This window comes from Amblyraja radiata, chromosome 3 (assembly GCF_010909765.2).
Source record: "Amblyraja radiata isolate CabotCenter1 chromosome 3, sAmbRad1.1.pri, whole genome shotgun sequence".
Taxonomy (NCBI): Eukaryota; Metazoa; Chordata; class Chondrichthyes; order Rajiformes; family Rajidae; genus Amblyraja; species Amblyraja radiata.
In genome coordinates this window covers 63341519-63354099 of record NC_045958.1, presented here as the reverse complement: position 1 = coordinate 63354099, position 12581 = coordinate 63341519, and the positions used below count along the sequence as shown (strand labels likewise).

At 44.2% G+C, this 12581-nt stretch overlaps 1 protein-coding gene across 1 annotated transcript in view; it reads left to right on the top strand.

Annotated features, from left to right (window-relative positions):
- LOC116971093 (CXXC-type zinc finger protein 4-like) overlaps positions 1-12319 on the top strand; it is a 191291-nt gene extending 178972 nt beyond the window's left edge. Inside the window, exon 2 of the mRNA XM_033017928.1 lies at positions 12235-12319. Coding sequence (XP_032873819.1) covers positions 12235-12279 — 45 coding nt within the window. The 3' untranslated portion in view covers positions 12280-12319. The remainder of the gene's footprint in view (positions 1-12234) is intronic.
- The last annotated feature ends 262 nt before the right edge of the window (positions 12320-12581 follow it).

Genomic DNA, 12581 nt, shown 5'->3' with positions numbered 1-12581 from the left:
GCTGGACCACGACCACTTCACTCTGGTGACATCTTGCGTCAACTCGCCCCGTGAAAAAGCCCCATTACACTCAAGGCCTTGCAATCTCTCAATCCTGGACTTAGAACATAAAAACACTAACCCACAATATCTGTGTCCAATATATGTCCAATTAAACTAATCCCTTGTGCCTGCACATGATCCATTTCCCTCCATTCCCTGCACATTCTTGTGCCCATTTAAAAGGCTCTTAAACATCACTATCGTTTCCATTTCCTCCCATTTATAGTTTTTTTTAGTATTATAGTTTTATAGATACAGCGTGGAAACAGGCCCTGTGGCCCACCGAGTCTGCACCGACCAGCACATTGGTACTATCCTACACACACTAGGGGCAATTTACACTCATACCAAGCCAATTAACCTACAAACCTGCATGTCTTTGGAGTGTGGGAGGAAACCGAAGATCTTAGAGAAAATCTGGAGCACTAGTATGGGTGTTGTGGGCTGAAGGGCTTGGTTTCTAGAGGGCTAGTATGGACATTGTCGGCCCAATGGATTCATGGGTTGGCAGCTCAGTCACACAGGCCTGGTGAGCTGGCAGCTCAGTCACTCACGCCTGATGGGCTGGCAGCTCAGTCACTTCGGCCTGGTGGGCTGGCAGCTCAGGCCTCGTGGGCTGGCAGCTCGGTCACTCATGGCTGGTGGGCTGGCAGTTGACTCACTCACAGCTGGTGGGCTCACACACACACACCCTCCATCACACACACACACACACACAATCCATCTCACACACACCCTCCATCTCAAGCACACACACTCACATACACACCCTCCATCTCACACATGCACCATCTCTCACACACACACACACACACACACACACTCAATCCATCACACACTCTCACAAAACATATATATGACAGTAAAACATTCTTGAATCTACTCACGCGGTTGAGCGCGGCCTCTCCCCTGAGCGGGACTTCCGCAGTGAGCGGGACCTCCGGAAAGAGCGCAACACTCACTTCAAGAAGCACAGTGCTGGCCAACCCTTCAATTCAGTTCAAGCAGCACAGTGCAGGGCAACCCATCAATTCAGTTCAAGCAGCACAGTGCAACCAACCCTTCAATTCAGTTCAAGCAACACAGTGCAGGCCAACCGTTCAATTCAGTTCAAGCAGCACGGAGCGGGGCAACCCTTCAATTCAGTTCAAGCAGCACCGTGCAGGGCAACCCTTCAATTCAGTTCAAGCAGCACAGTGCAGGTCAACCCTTCAATTCAGTTCAAGCAGCACAGTGCAGGCCAACCCTTCAATTCAGTTCAAGCAGCACAGTGCAGGGCAACCCTTCATTCAGTTCAAGCAGCACAGTGCAGGGCAACCCTGCAATTCAGTTCAAGCAGCACAGTGCAGGGCACCCCTGCAATTCAGTTCAAGCAGCACAGTGCAGCCCATCCCTTCAATTCAGTTCAAGCAGCATAGTGCAGGGCAACCCTGCATTTCAGTGCAAGCAGCATGGTGCAGGCCAACCCTTCAATTCAGTTCAAGCTGCACAGTACAGGCCAACCCTTCAATTCAGTTCAAGCAGCACAGTGCAGACCAACTATTCACTTCATACACAGTGCAGACTCACAGTTCAGTTCACTCACAGCACAGACTCACAGTTCTGGACTCAACTATCTCTCACGGTCTTCCGGGGTGACTGACTCATGTCCAGCCTCTGGGGCTTTATTCTCCTGGCCCCCCGGAAGGGGTGTTACCTTCATCATGGTGAATGACAGGCGAGAAGACCAATCTGCTGGTTTCATGATTTTTTAAACATTCATAACTTTTTTATTATTTCACCGATCGGAAAAAACATCGGGGTGGTTGGAGGATAGACGGACGGTGAGTAAGATGGCGAAAAAATCATAGCGATATAGGGTAGCGTTTTTTTCTAAAATGTATTTACAACGTAGACAGGGAGTGGTCAAGATGAGACTTTTAGTAATAGTATAGATAGATACTTCTATCAGATCTCCCCTCAGCCTTTCAATGCTTCAGAGAAAACATCCAAATATGTCCAGGTTTATAGCTAAAAATAAATAAATCCAGGCAGCATCCTTGTAAACTTATTCTGCACCCTCGCATTCCTTTGTAATGGGGAAACCAGAACTATGCACAGTAACTTCTCTCTTCCCTGCAGTTGCTCAGCACTGCTCCACATCATCAAGTCCACTGTGTCCTCCGTATACATAGCCAGATAAAGCATCAGGGATTGCTCTCCCAGCTGCAGAGAAGAATATGGAACATTTAGTAGATACATTCAAAACAGATGGACTCCCCATACGGAGTGACATGGTGGCACAGCGGTAGAGTTGCTGCCCTACAGTTTGGTTTGATCCTGACAACATGTGCTGTCTCTACGGAGTTTTACGTTCTCCCAGTGACCACATGGGATTTCTCTGGGTGCTTCAGTTTCCTGCCACACTCCTTAGACGAACAGGATTGTGGATCAATTGGGCTTTGGTTAAAATTGTAAATTGTCCCTGGTGTGTAGGATAGTGTTAGTGTACTGGGTGATCATGGTCGGCCCGGATTCGGAGGGCCGAAGAGCCTGTTTCCGCACTGTATCTCTGAACTAAACTAAACTAAACAAAACAAAAGTCTGAAGGATTCTGTGTGGGAAAATAAGGAAAAAGAATTCACACTGGTAATACAGTCAGTAAGTAGAGGACACAGAATTAAGGTATTACTCAAGAGAACTGGGGAAAGACAAGAGGACATTTCAAATAAATGTAGTGATTACCTGGAGCACACTCATGGGAAGTCTGGTGGAACGTAACTTTCAAAAGTGAATTTAATATATGCTGGAAAAGGAAACATTCTCACAGCACCATGGAGAAAGAGTGACTAATTGAAAGGTCCTTCAAAGAGTAAGCATAGATTCTATGGATTAAACAGTGCTGTAGGATTCCATAATTCTGTCAAAAGTCCTGACACGTCATAGAATCCACTCTTTATGATCGTGTTCCATTTTGTGATATAAACAAGAATAAATTCAATCAAATCAATAGTTCTCTTCACACACACTGCATGCTAATTTATTGGCAGGCATTGAGCCTGTGAGGGCTTAAATTATTACAGTGTACTGCGACCTGGAAACAGTAACAGACCAAGATAAAAATTGATCCCAGCATCAGAGTCAAAGGAAAAAGACGTTTTTTTAAGATCCACGCAAAAATAATGTCGTAGGAACCCCAAAACTAAGAATTAAGAATATTTCCACAAAACTCTATGGGCAGTTGTCTAAGCCACAAATGGAGGCTTGTTTTTCAGATTAGAGAACTGTAACTATTGGTGTGCCACAGGAATCTGTGTTGGGTGCCCTGTTGTTTGTCATCAATTGGTTTATTATGGTCACGTATAGGTTTATTATTGTCACAGCCAGAAGTGGCGGCGCTACACAAGCAGCTGCGGCTCGCCTGCAGTCCGTCTGTCTTTCCTTTTTTTGTTTTCTTTTTGTCTTGTTAGATGTATGTTTTAGTTTATTTTTAGTTGTGTATATGTGGGGGGTGGGGGAAATTAAAAAAAATCTCTTCCTTAAATGGGGATGCGACCTTTTCCTTGTCGTATCTCCGTCTCCATCTGCGCTGAGGCCTAATATCGTGGAGCGGGCGGCCTCCAACTGGAATCACCTTGGTGGCTCCAGTGGCAGAGCTTGTGGACTTACCATCGCAGAGCTGGCTGACTTTGGAGGCTGTGGTGGCGCTGTGGCTGCGACCCGACTTCGGTGCTTCGCAGGCTTCGGCCGCGGGCCCTGTGGACGGTAACATTGGGAGGTCGCTAGTCCCTGGTTGGTAACCGATTTTCTGGAGCTCCCGCAACGGCAGCTTTATCCGCCCCGAATCGCGGTTTGAATCGGTCCGTTCACGGAGCTTAAAATCGGCCGCGGGATTTACCATCACCTGGTGGGGGCTTCAACATCGAGAGCCTCAATCGCCTCGATGGAGCGGGAGAACAAGCAATGAAGAGATAAGACTTTTTGCCTTCCATCACAGTGAGGAGGTGCCTGGAGAATCATTGTGATGGATGTTTATGTTAAATTGTGTTCATTGTGTGTTTTGTTGCTTATTTTCTGTCATGACCGCATGGTACGAAATCTCGTTCAAACTTGTTTGAATGTCAATAAAGGAAATTCAATTCAATTCAATTCAATACCGAGGTACAATGAAAAGCTTTGTTTTGCATGCTTGTTGTTCACTCAGATCAGATAGTTCTATGCAAAAATCCAAGCAAGTCAAACTCGAGAACAATAAATAGAGCAAAGCTTGCAAAATATAGTTCTCAGCATTGTAGCACATCAGTCCCATTGACAAAGTCTAATGTCTGCATCGAATAGAGGTGATCAGACAGCTTTGATATTGTTGATTTGGAAGAAAATGTAAGCGATATCATCAGTAAGTCTGCAAGATGACTTCAATAGTGGACATTGAAAAAGACCACGTAAGATTACCACTGGATATTGATCAACTGAGAAAGTGAGCTAAGGCATGGCAGATGGAATTTAACTTGGACAAAATGCAAAATGTTTCGTTTTGGATAGTTAAACCAGGGCAGGACATACATAGTAAAAGGCAAGACCTACTTCTTGGGAATAAAAACAGTCGGCAGTGGAGAGAGTCAACAACTTCAGGTTTTTGGGAGTACATATCTCTGAAGATCTGTCATGGGCCTAGAACAATGATGCAATCATAAAGAAAGCCCATCAATGCCTTTACTTCCTTATGTTGAGCAATACTCTTTTCACTTCTGCAGGTGTATTGACTGGTTGCATCACAGACTGGTTTGGAAACTCGAACATCCAGGAACAAAACAGATTACGAAAAATGATGGCCACTGCCCATCCATCATGGGTACTGACAGCCCCACCTTCGAAGGGATCTATAGTCAGCCAGCATCATTAAAGTTTAGATTAGTTTATTATTATTATCACGGTACTGAGGTACAATGAAGAGCTTTTGTTTGCATGGTCCCCAATCAAGTTGTCCACAGTGCACAGATCAAGAATAAAGGATACAACGTTTAGTGCAAGATAAAGTCTCATAAAATCCAATTAAAGATAGTTCAAAGGTCTCTAACAAGGTAAATGGGAGGTCAGGACCACACTCTAGCTGATGAGAGGACTGTTCAATTGCCTGATAACAGCTCGGAAGACACTGTCCCTAAATCTGGAGGTATGCGTTGGTTTGTGTGATGGTCTGGGATACATCCACAACTCTCTGCAATTTCTTGTGGTCTTGAATGGACCTGTTCCCAACCACGCAGTGCTGCATCCCGATAAAATACTTTCTACAATGCATCTGTAGAAGTAGATGAGAGTTGTTGGGGACATGTCAAACTTCCTAAGCCTTCCAAGGAATTAGAGACGTTGCTGTGCTTTCTGTACCATAACCTCAATGTGGCTGGTCCAGGACAAATTACTGCTGATATTTATTCTGAGGAATTTGAAGCTTTCAACAATCTCTATTTCAGCGGCATCAATGTATACTGGGGAGTGTGTACTGCTTTGCTTCCTGAAGTCAATCACAATCTCTGCCTTGCTGATATTGAGGGGAGGTTGTTGTCTTGGCACCAAGTTACAAGATTCTCAATCTCCTTTCTGTGCACTGCCTCATCACTACTTGATGTGTGTCATCACTACTACGGTGATGTCATATACGTACTTGGAGATTGAGTTGGATTGGTATTTGCTTGCACAGTCATGAATGTGTAAGGAGTATTGTAGGGGGCTGACAACACATCCACGTTGGGGCACCAATGTTGACAATAATTTGTCATCTATCCTCACTTATTGTGATCTGTTGGTCAGGAAATTGAGAATCCAGTTGCAGAAGGGACTGTTAATTCCAAGTTCCACATGTTTGGAGATGAGCTTGGTTGGGATAATGGTACTGAAAGCAGAGATCGCAGGCCCTTCGGCTCACCCAGTCCATGCCGACCAGTGATCCCTGCACACTAACACTATCCTATGCACACAAGGGACAATTTATGATTTTACTGATGCCAATTAATCTGCAACCCTGTACGTCTTTGGAGGATATGAATAGGAGTCTGATGTAGGTGTCCTTCTTATCCAGGTGTTTTCCAGCAGCCAGGCTTTATATGTGCTGCTGGTCGTGGGCTTCCTCTGGCCTGTGTGCGGGTGATGGGGATCGGAGCAGCCCTGAGGGAGGACATGTCATCACATTTGTTATAGGAATGGTGTTACTAAGTTGCAGAGAAGATTCACAAGAATGCTGAGAGGAATGGAAGGCTTGAGTTACAAGATGGAAGGCTGGGCCAATTTTCCCTGGAGCGTAGGTGTCTGAGGGACTACCTTATAGAAAGAATTATGGTGGCACAGAGGTGCAGCGGTAGAGTTGCTGCTTTACAGAGCTTAGAGCGCCGGAGACCGGGGTCGATCCTGCGCACGGGTACTGTCTTTACGGAATTTGATGTTCTCCCAGTGACAATGTGGCTTTTATCCGGGAACTTCGGTTTTCTCCCGCACTCCAAAGGCATACATGCTTGTAGGTTAATTGGCTTTGTATAAATGTAAACATTGTCCCTAATGTAGGATAAGTGTTAATGTGCTGGTTGGTGTGGACTCGGTGGACCGAAGGGCCTGTTTCCATGCTGTATCTATAAACTAAATAAATAAGGCAAACAGTCACAATCTTTTTCCATGGGTAGAATAGTCTAAAACTAGAGGGTATTGATTAATGATGGTGGAGAAAGATTTCAAGGGGGCCAGAGAGGCAGGTTGTTCACACACACAGTGGTGGATATTTGGAACATGGTGCTATAGGAAGTAGTTGAAACAGATACAATAACAAGATTTAAAATATATTTGGTTAGAATAGCACAGGTTTAGAGTGATATGGAACAAATGCAGGGAAATAAGACTCGCTCAGGTAAGCATCTTATTTGTTATGGATGAGTTGGGCCAAGGACCTGTTCCAATGGTACATAACTTCATGACTGATGTTCTTAGGAAGAAAGAAAGCATGAAAACTAGCAAAAGATAAAAATATTTAACATAACCTGTCAAAAAAGAATAGAAAATGTACAGCAAATATAGAAACAATGAAGAATCTTCAGCAAGCACCAAGTAGGCAGTTTCACCCGTTTACACAACAGGTGATGACTCCTCTGAATATAATGAAGATCTGAAGCAATTTGAATCCTATCCGTATGTCAGGAGTCCTGCTGGTTTCCTACCCGAGACATTCAGCCAGCAAGCACTGCAGTGAAAGGGAGACACAGAGGTATGCTGTACAACCCACTCTGAGAAATCCATCACTGCTGTCAGGCCTCTCCCTGCACCACCAGTGAAAGCTGAAATGTAATTTCCAGAAAAAAAAACTATCATCAGATGTAGGAAAGTGTCTGTCTGCAATTGCCTAAGGGTGATTGTATACTTCTGCTACACAGTGGGGAAGGTAAGTAAGTTGTTGCAGATTGACTTGCTATAGTTATAGCCTGATTTGGTCTCAATATCAGTTTAAAAAAACTGATTCCCACCATCAAGCATGGATCATTTACCTTTAAGTATCTTAAGGCACTAAATGCTTGATTTTTGCGTCAAGACCTCATTCTGAACCACTTTCTGTGTTCAACAGAAGCACCCGGCTCTGATAATTAAGGTGTTACTCAACCATCCTTTGAGGGGAGAGCAAAATACAAACTGCTGCAGGAACTCATCTGTGTAGAGATCAAGGAGCGAGTTAGGAAACACAAGTTTTGGAAGGATTCAGAATTTAGTTCATTGTTCTGCAAGATGCAAATTAGTCCCATTCGACGTACTGCTCCCTTTCAAAGTTTTATTGGCCCAACTTATGACCTTCCTTCCATGAATAAGGCTGGAAATGGGATGGCCGCTGATGGTTGCACAAGGTTCCATTCCAGTGGCAGCTCTTCAGCAAATGAAGCAGCTGATGTCCATACATAGCATATCCCAGACAACTTTTGCGCATGGGAGGGCAAGTAAATGAATAACAAAGAACTGCATTTGTTGGAAATCTGAAATAAATACTGAAAACTCAGCAGCATCTCAAAGAGAATTAGCATTCATGTGTTTTTGATGATGTGGGACCAGAGAGATAAAGATCAGAAAGGTGGTTCTTTGGGAGAAAGTGATTGGATTGGAGGGAAGTGAAGAAAGAGATGAGTTTGGAAGAATATTAGAATTCAACAGCTGGTGAAAGTCTCCGATCTTTGATGTCTGAAAGGAGAGGTCGTTAACTGCAGCACTGAATTCGGTGAATGATGAAGGGGAATTGTGAACCGGCCTGGTTTTGAGATAAAACAAATAGGAATGTTGCAGAGACAGGTCAAGATCAAAGACCATGGCTGTATAGTCGAAAAGTATTAAATATGGATATCAGGATGCAATGAGAAAAATGGTTCAAGTGCTATGTATGGACAGTTTGGGCCACAGTCTTAGAATAAAGGGGAGGCCATTTAAGACTGAGGTGAGAAAAAACATTTTCACCCAGAGAGTTGTGAATTTGTGGAATTCCCTGCCACAGAGGGCAGTGGATGCCAAATCACTGGATGGATTTAAGAGAGAGTTAGATAGAGCTCTAGGGGCTAGTGGAATCAAGCGATATGGGGAGAAGGCAGGCACGGGTTATTGATTGGGGATGATCAGCCATGATTACAATGAATGGCGGTGCTAGGTTGAAGGGCCGAATGGCCTCCTCCTGCATCTATTTTCTATGTTTCTATGTAACATTGGAGATAATTGTAATCAAGGGCAGATGAGAAACATGAAGAGGGCAATTTCATTTGGAACAGGGTCATTCACAATGGAGGGAGATGTGGCTGTGGAGCAAATATTGATTGACATTTTTTCAAAGCGCAAGAAGGTTGTCACAATGGTGGTAAAGAAGAATAAAAAAACAAATAGGAATCCTCTCATAGAGAAGAGTTTCTCCAGTTGGCATTTCCAGAAAAAAAGTGACAGCAAACTCAACAATAATCATAAGGCAAAAAAAATGCAGATGCGGGAAATCTAAAACAAAAACAGAAAGCAGCATTTTTTTCTCATTATAGACTGATAGTGGCAAATAATCTGCCCATCATATTTGAGTCTGAAATGCCCATCTCCAGCAAGAGATGCCTTCCTTCACTTCCCACATTGTTTTTTTTTTTTTAATTTGTCCATTCTCTGTAACTGTTAAGCTAAAACCTCCAATATTATATTTTACACTCTTATATTTTTCTCTTCGCACTGTCTATTATGCTTGTGTATGGCTCAATTGTATTATTTGACTAGGCAGCAGGCAAACAAAGCTTTTCACTGTATCTTAAAGCTGCAAACTGCAGCTCTACAAGCAGTGGTTTATCAATGCCCATCAAAAAAGAATATCCATGGATATTATTTATTGTACATAAAACTGATCCAGGCAAACCATTTAAAAGCTACTGTAAACACCATTATTAAGAAACATGGTAAATTCTGAAAGACTACTTCCCTCGCCTGGATATGCAGGGAATGGAGGAGCATGGATTAGTAGGTTTAGTAAGATTAAGAGATGTTTAACTCTCAGGTATATTAAAACACTGCTACTCACTGAGGGAGTATCTTCAAGTTCAAGTGAGTTTATTGTCATGTGTCCCTGTATAGGACAATGAAATTCTTGCTTTGCTTAAGCACACAGAAAATAGTAGGCATTTACTACAAAACAGATAAATGTGTCCATATACCATGATATAAATATATACACACATGAATAAATAAACTGATAAAGTGCAAATAGCAAAAAGTGGTTATTAATAATCAGAGTTTTGTCCGAGCCAGGTTTAATAGCCTGATGGCTGTGGGGAAGTAGTTATTCCTGAACCTGGTTGTTGCAGTCTTCAGGCTCCTGTACCTTCTACCTGAAGGTAGCAGGGAGATGAGTGTGTGGCCAGGATGGTGTGGGTCTTTGATGATACTGCCAGCCTTTTTGAGGCAGCGACTGTGATAAATCCCCTCGATGGAAGGAAAGTCAGAGCCGATGATGGACTGGGCAGTGTTTACTACTTTTTGTAGTCTTTTCCTTTCCAGGGCGCTCAAATTGCCGAACCAAGCCATGATGCAACCGGTCAGCATGCTCGGTGGATTGAATGTGATACACTATCTTCTCAAGGACAGTTAGGATGGGACATAGGAACTTTCCAGTGAGTCCCCCATGTCCGAAGAGGCTGATTCTCAACTGAACTGACACCTCAATAGAAAAGGTTTCGAGGAATATGGGTCAAATGCAGGCAAATGGGACTAGCTTAGATGGGGCATCTTGGTCAGCATGAACGAGTTGGACTGAAGGACCTATTTACTTCTTGTATGACTCTATGACTGCCACAACAACGACCAGTAATTTACTATTAATGAATAAAACAACAATGACCATGACAGCTTAAATGCTGCCATATGAAGATGGGGTTAAATGTTCAGACATGTCCACAAATGAGTGGAAGTCAAGATAAGAGTCATATAAGAATCAGGGAATCATGATACAGCTTGGTAGAACTTTGGTTAGGCCGCATTTGGAATATTGCGTGCAGATCTGGTGATGCTATTACAGGTAGGATGTGGATGCTTTGGAAAGGGTGTAGAGGAGGTTAACCAGAATGGCGCCTGGATTAGGGAATATTAGCTACGGGGAGAGGTTGGACAGACTTAGATTGGAACATCTATGAGAACAGACTTCTGCGGAACATGGGGAGACCTGATAGTAGATAGTCAGAATCTTTATCCAGGATAGAAAAATCATACACGAGGGCATAGCTTTAAGATGGGATGGGAAAAGTTTAATGTTTTTTACATAGAGGATGGTGAGTGCCTGGAACCTGCTGCCAGGAGTGATAGCGGAAGTAGATACATTAGTGGCACCTTGGATTTTTGGATAGACATATGTAGGGAATGAAAGGGTATTGGTCATATGCAGATAAATAGATGAAGCTGGCATCATGGTTGGCACAGCCATTGAGGGCCGATGGGCATGTTCTTTTGCTGTACTGTTCTATGTTCTAATTAAAGTTATAAATGTGAGCAGGTTTCTGTTATGTCTTGGAAACCATTTGATCTGTGGATGCATATGACATGGAAGATCCAATTGGGACAGGAGAAGAGGTGGTACTTGAAAGTGATGCGGCCTACCCGTAGCCTACCAGCGGGTTCTGGAGCGGCGTTTCCTGTCGGGGACCGGCCAGAACCACGGCTTTCGGCGGCGGCACAGCGCTGGAGCGCTATCGCGGAGCGGGCGATGCCTTGCCTGGGTCGCCGCGCTGGAGCTACGGTGAGCTGAGACCACCGGGAACAACATCGCGGAGCTGCGGGACTGTGGAGCAGCCAGCTGCGGGCAGCGGCGCTGACTTTACATCGGGAGCCTGGGATCTCGCGACTAGATCGCCAGTTGTGGAGCTCCAACCGGCGCGGCCTTATCGGCTTCGGAAGCCGCGGCCTCCAGTGCGGAAGCGGCCGTTCCAGGGTTCCCATGCCGCTGTGAGGACTCTCCCGACGCCGGAGCAACATCACCCGGCGAGAACGGCCAGGAACATCGGGCCTCCGTAGAGGCAACTGTGGAGGCCTCAATGGGCCCGACTATGGGTGAACTGGGGTTGGGGACTGGACTTTGTGCCTTCCCTCATGGTGGGAGCCATTGTGGGGGGATGTTCTATGTGTTTAAGACTCTCATTGGTGTTATGTCTGTATTCTTTTTTTGTGTGCTGCAAAATGGCAAAAAGCATTTCACTTCACTACACCTGGGTGTATGTGAATGTGACTAATAAAAATAACTTTGATACCTTTGATGTTGGCTCTTCCAGAAGAAGCACTTTCACCAGGTCTGCATTAATCTCTGGTGATTGTCCAAGAATCAGAAGGCAGGATGGGCCAGGCTGTCACAGCATCTGTGAATAGCTCACAATCTTTAGTAGTGATCAAAATAAACGAGCCTTATTCCTCTAACCATACTTCAAATTCAGGCTGATTTGTGATGAAACACTTATTAAATTACATATTTCTTTATCCCTTAGCAGTTGTTGCCAAACATCTTCTCCAGTGATTCTTGCAATGAGTGTGGTGGGCTCTCATTGAACAGTTGGAGTTTGAATGGTGAACCAACATCCAAAATCATTATTAGATTGTTCCAAGCGCAGTATTATAACAGAAACAATATACAGAGCTCCTTGAGATTTATTGCTTATGATCTACATGATTGAATCCTCTTACATTCTTCTGTTGCAGCCAAACCACAAAGAAAATGCATGTACCATGTTACCAAGAAACTAAAGAAGCTGACAAAATGGAGAATGAGCCTCACCTTTCCACAGAGCAACTCCCATTCATAGAAACATAGAAACATAGAAAATAGATGCAGGAGTAGGCCATTCGGCCCTTCGAGCCTGCACCGCCATTCAATGTGATCATGGCTGATCATCCAACTCAGTATCCTGTACCTGCCTTCTCTCCATACCCCCTGATCCCTTTAGCCACAAGGGCCACATCTAACTCCCTCTTAAATATAGCCAATGAACTGGCCTCAACAACCTTCTGTGGCAGAGAATTCCAGAGATTCACCACTCTCTGTGTGA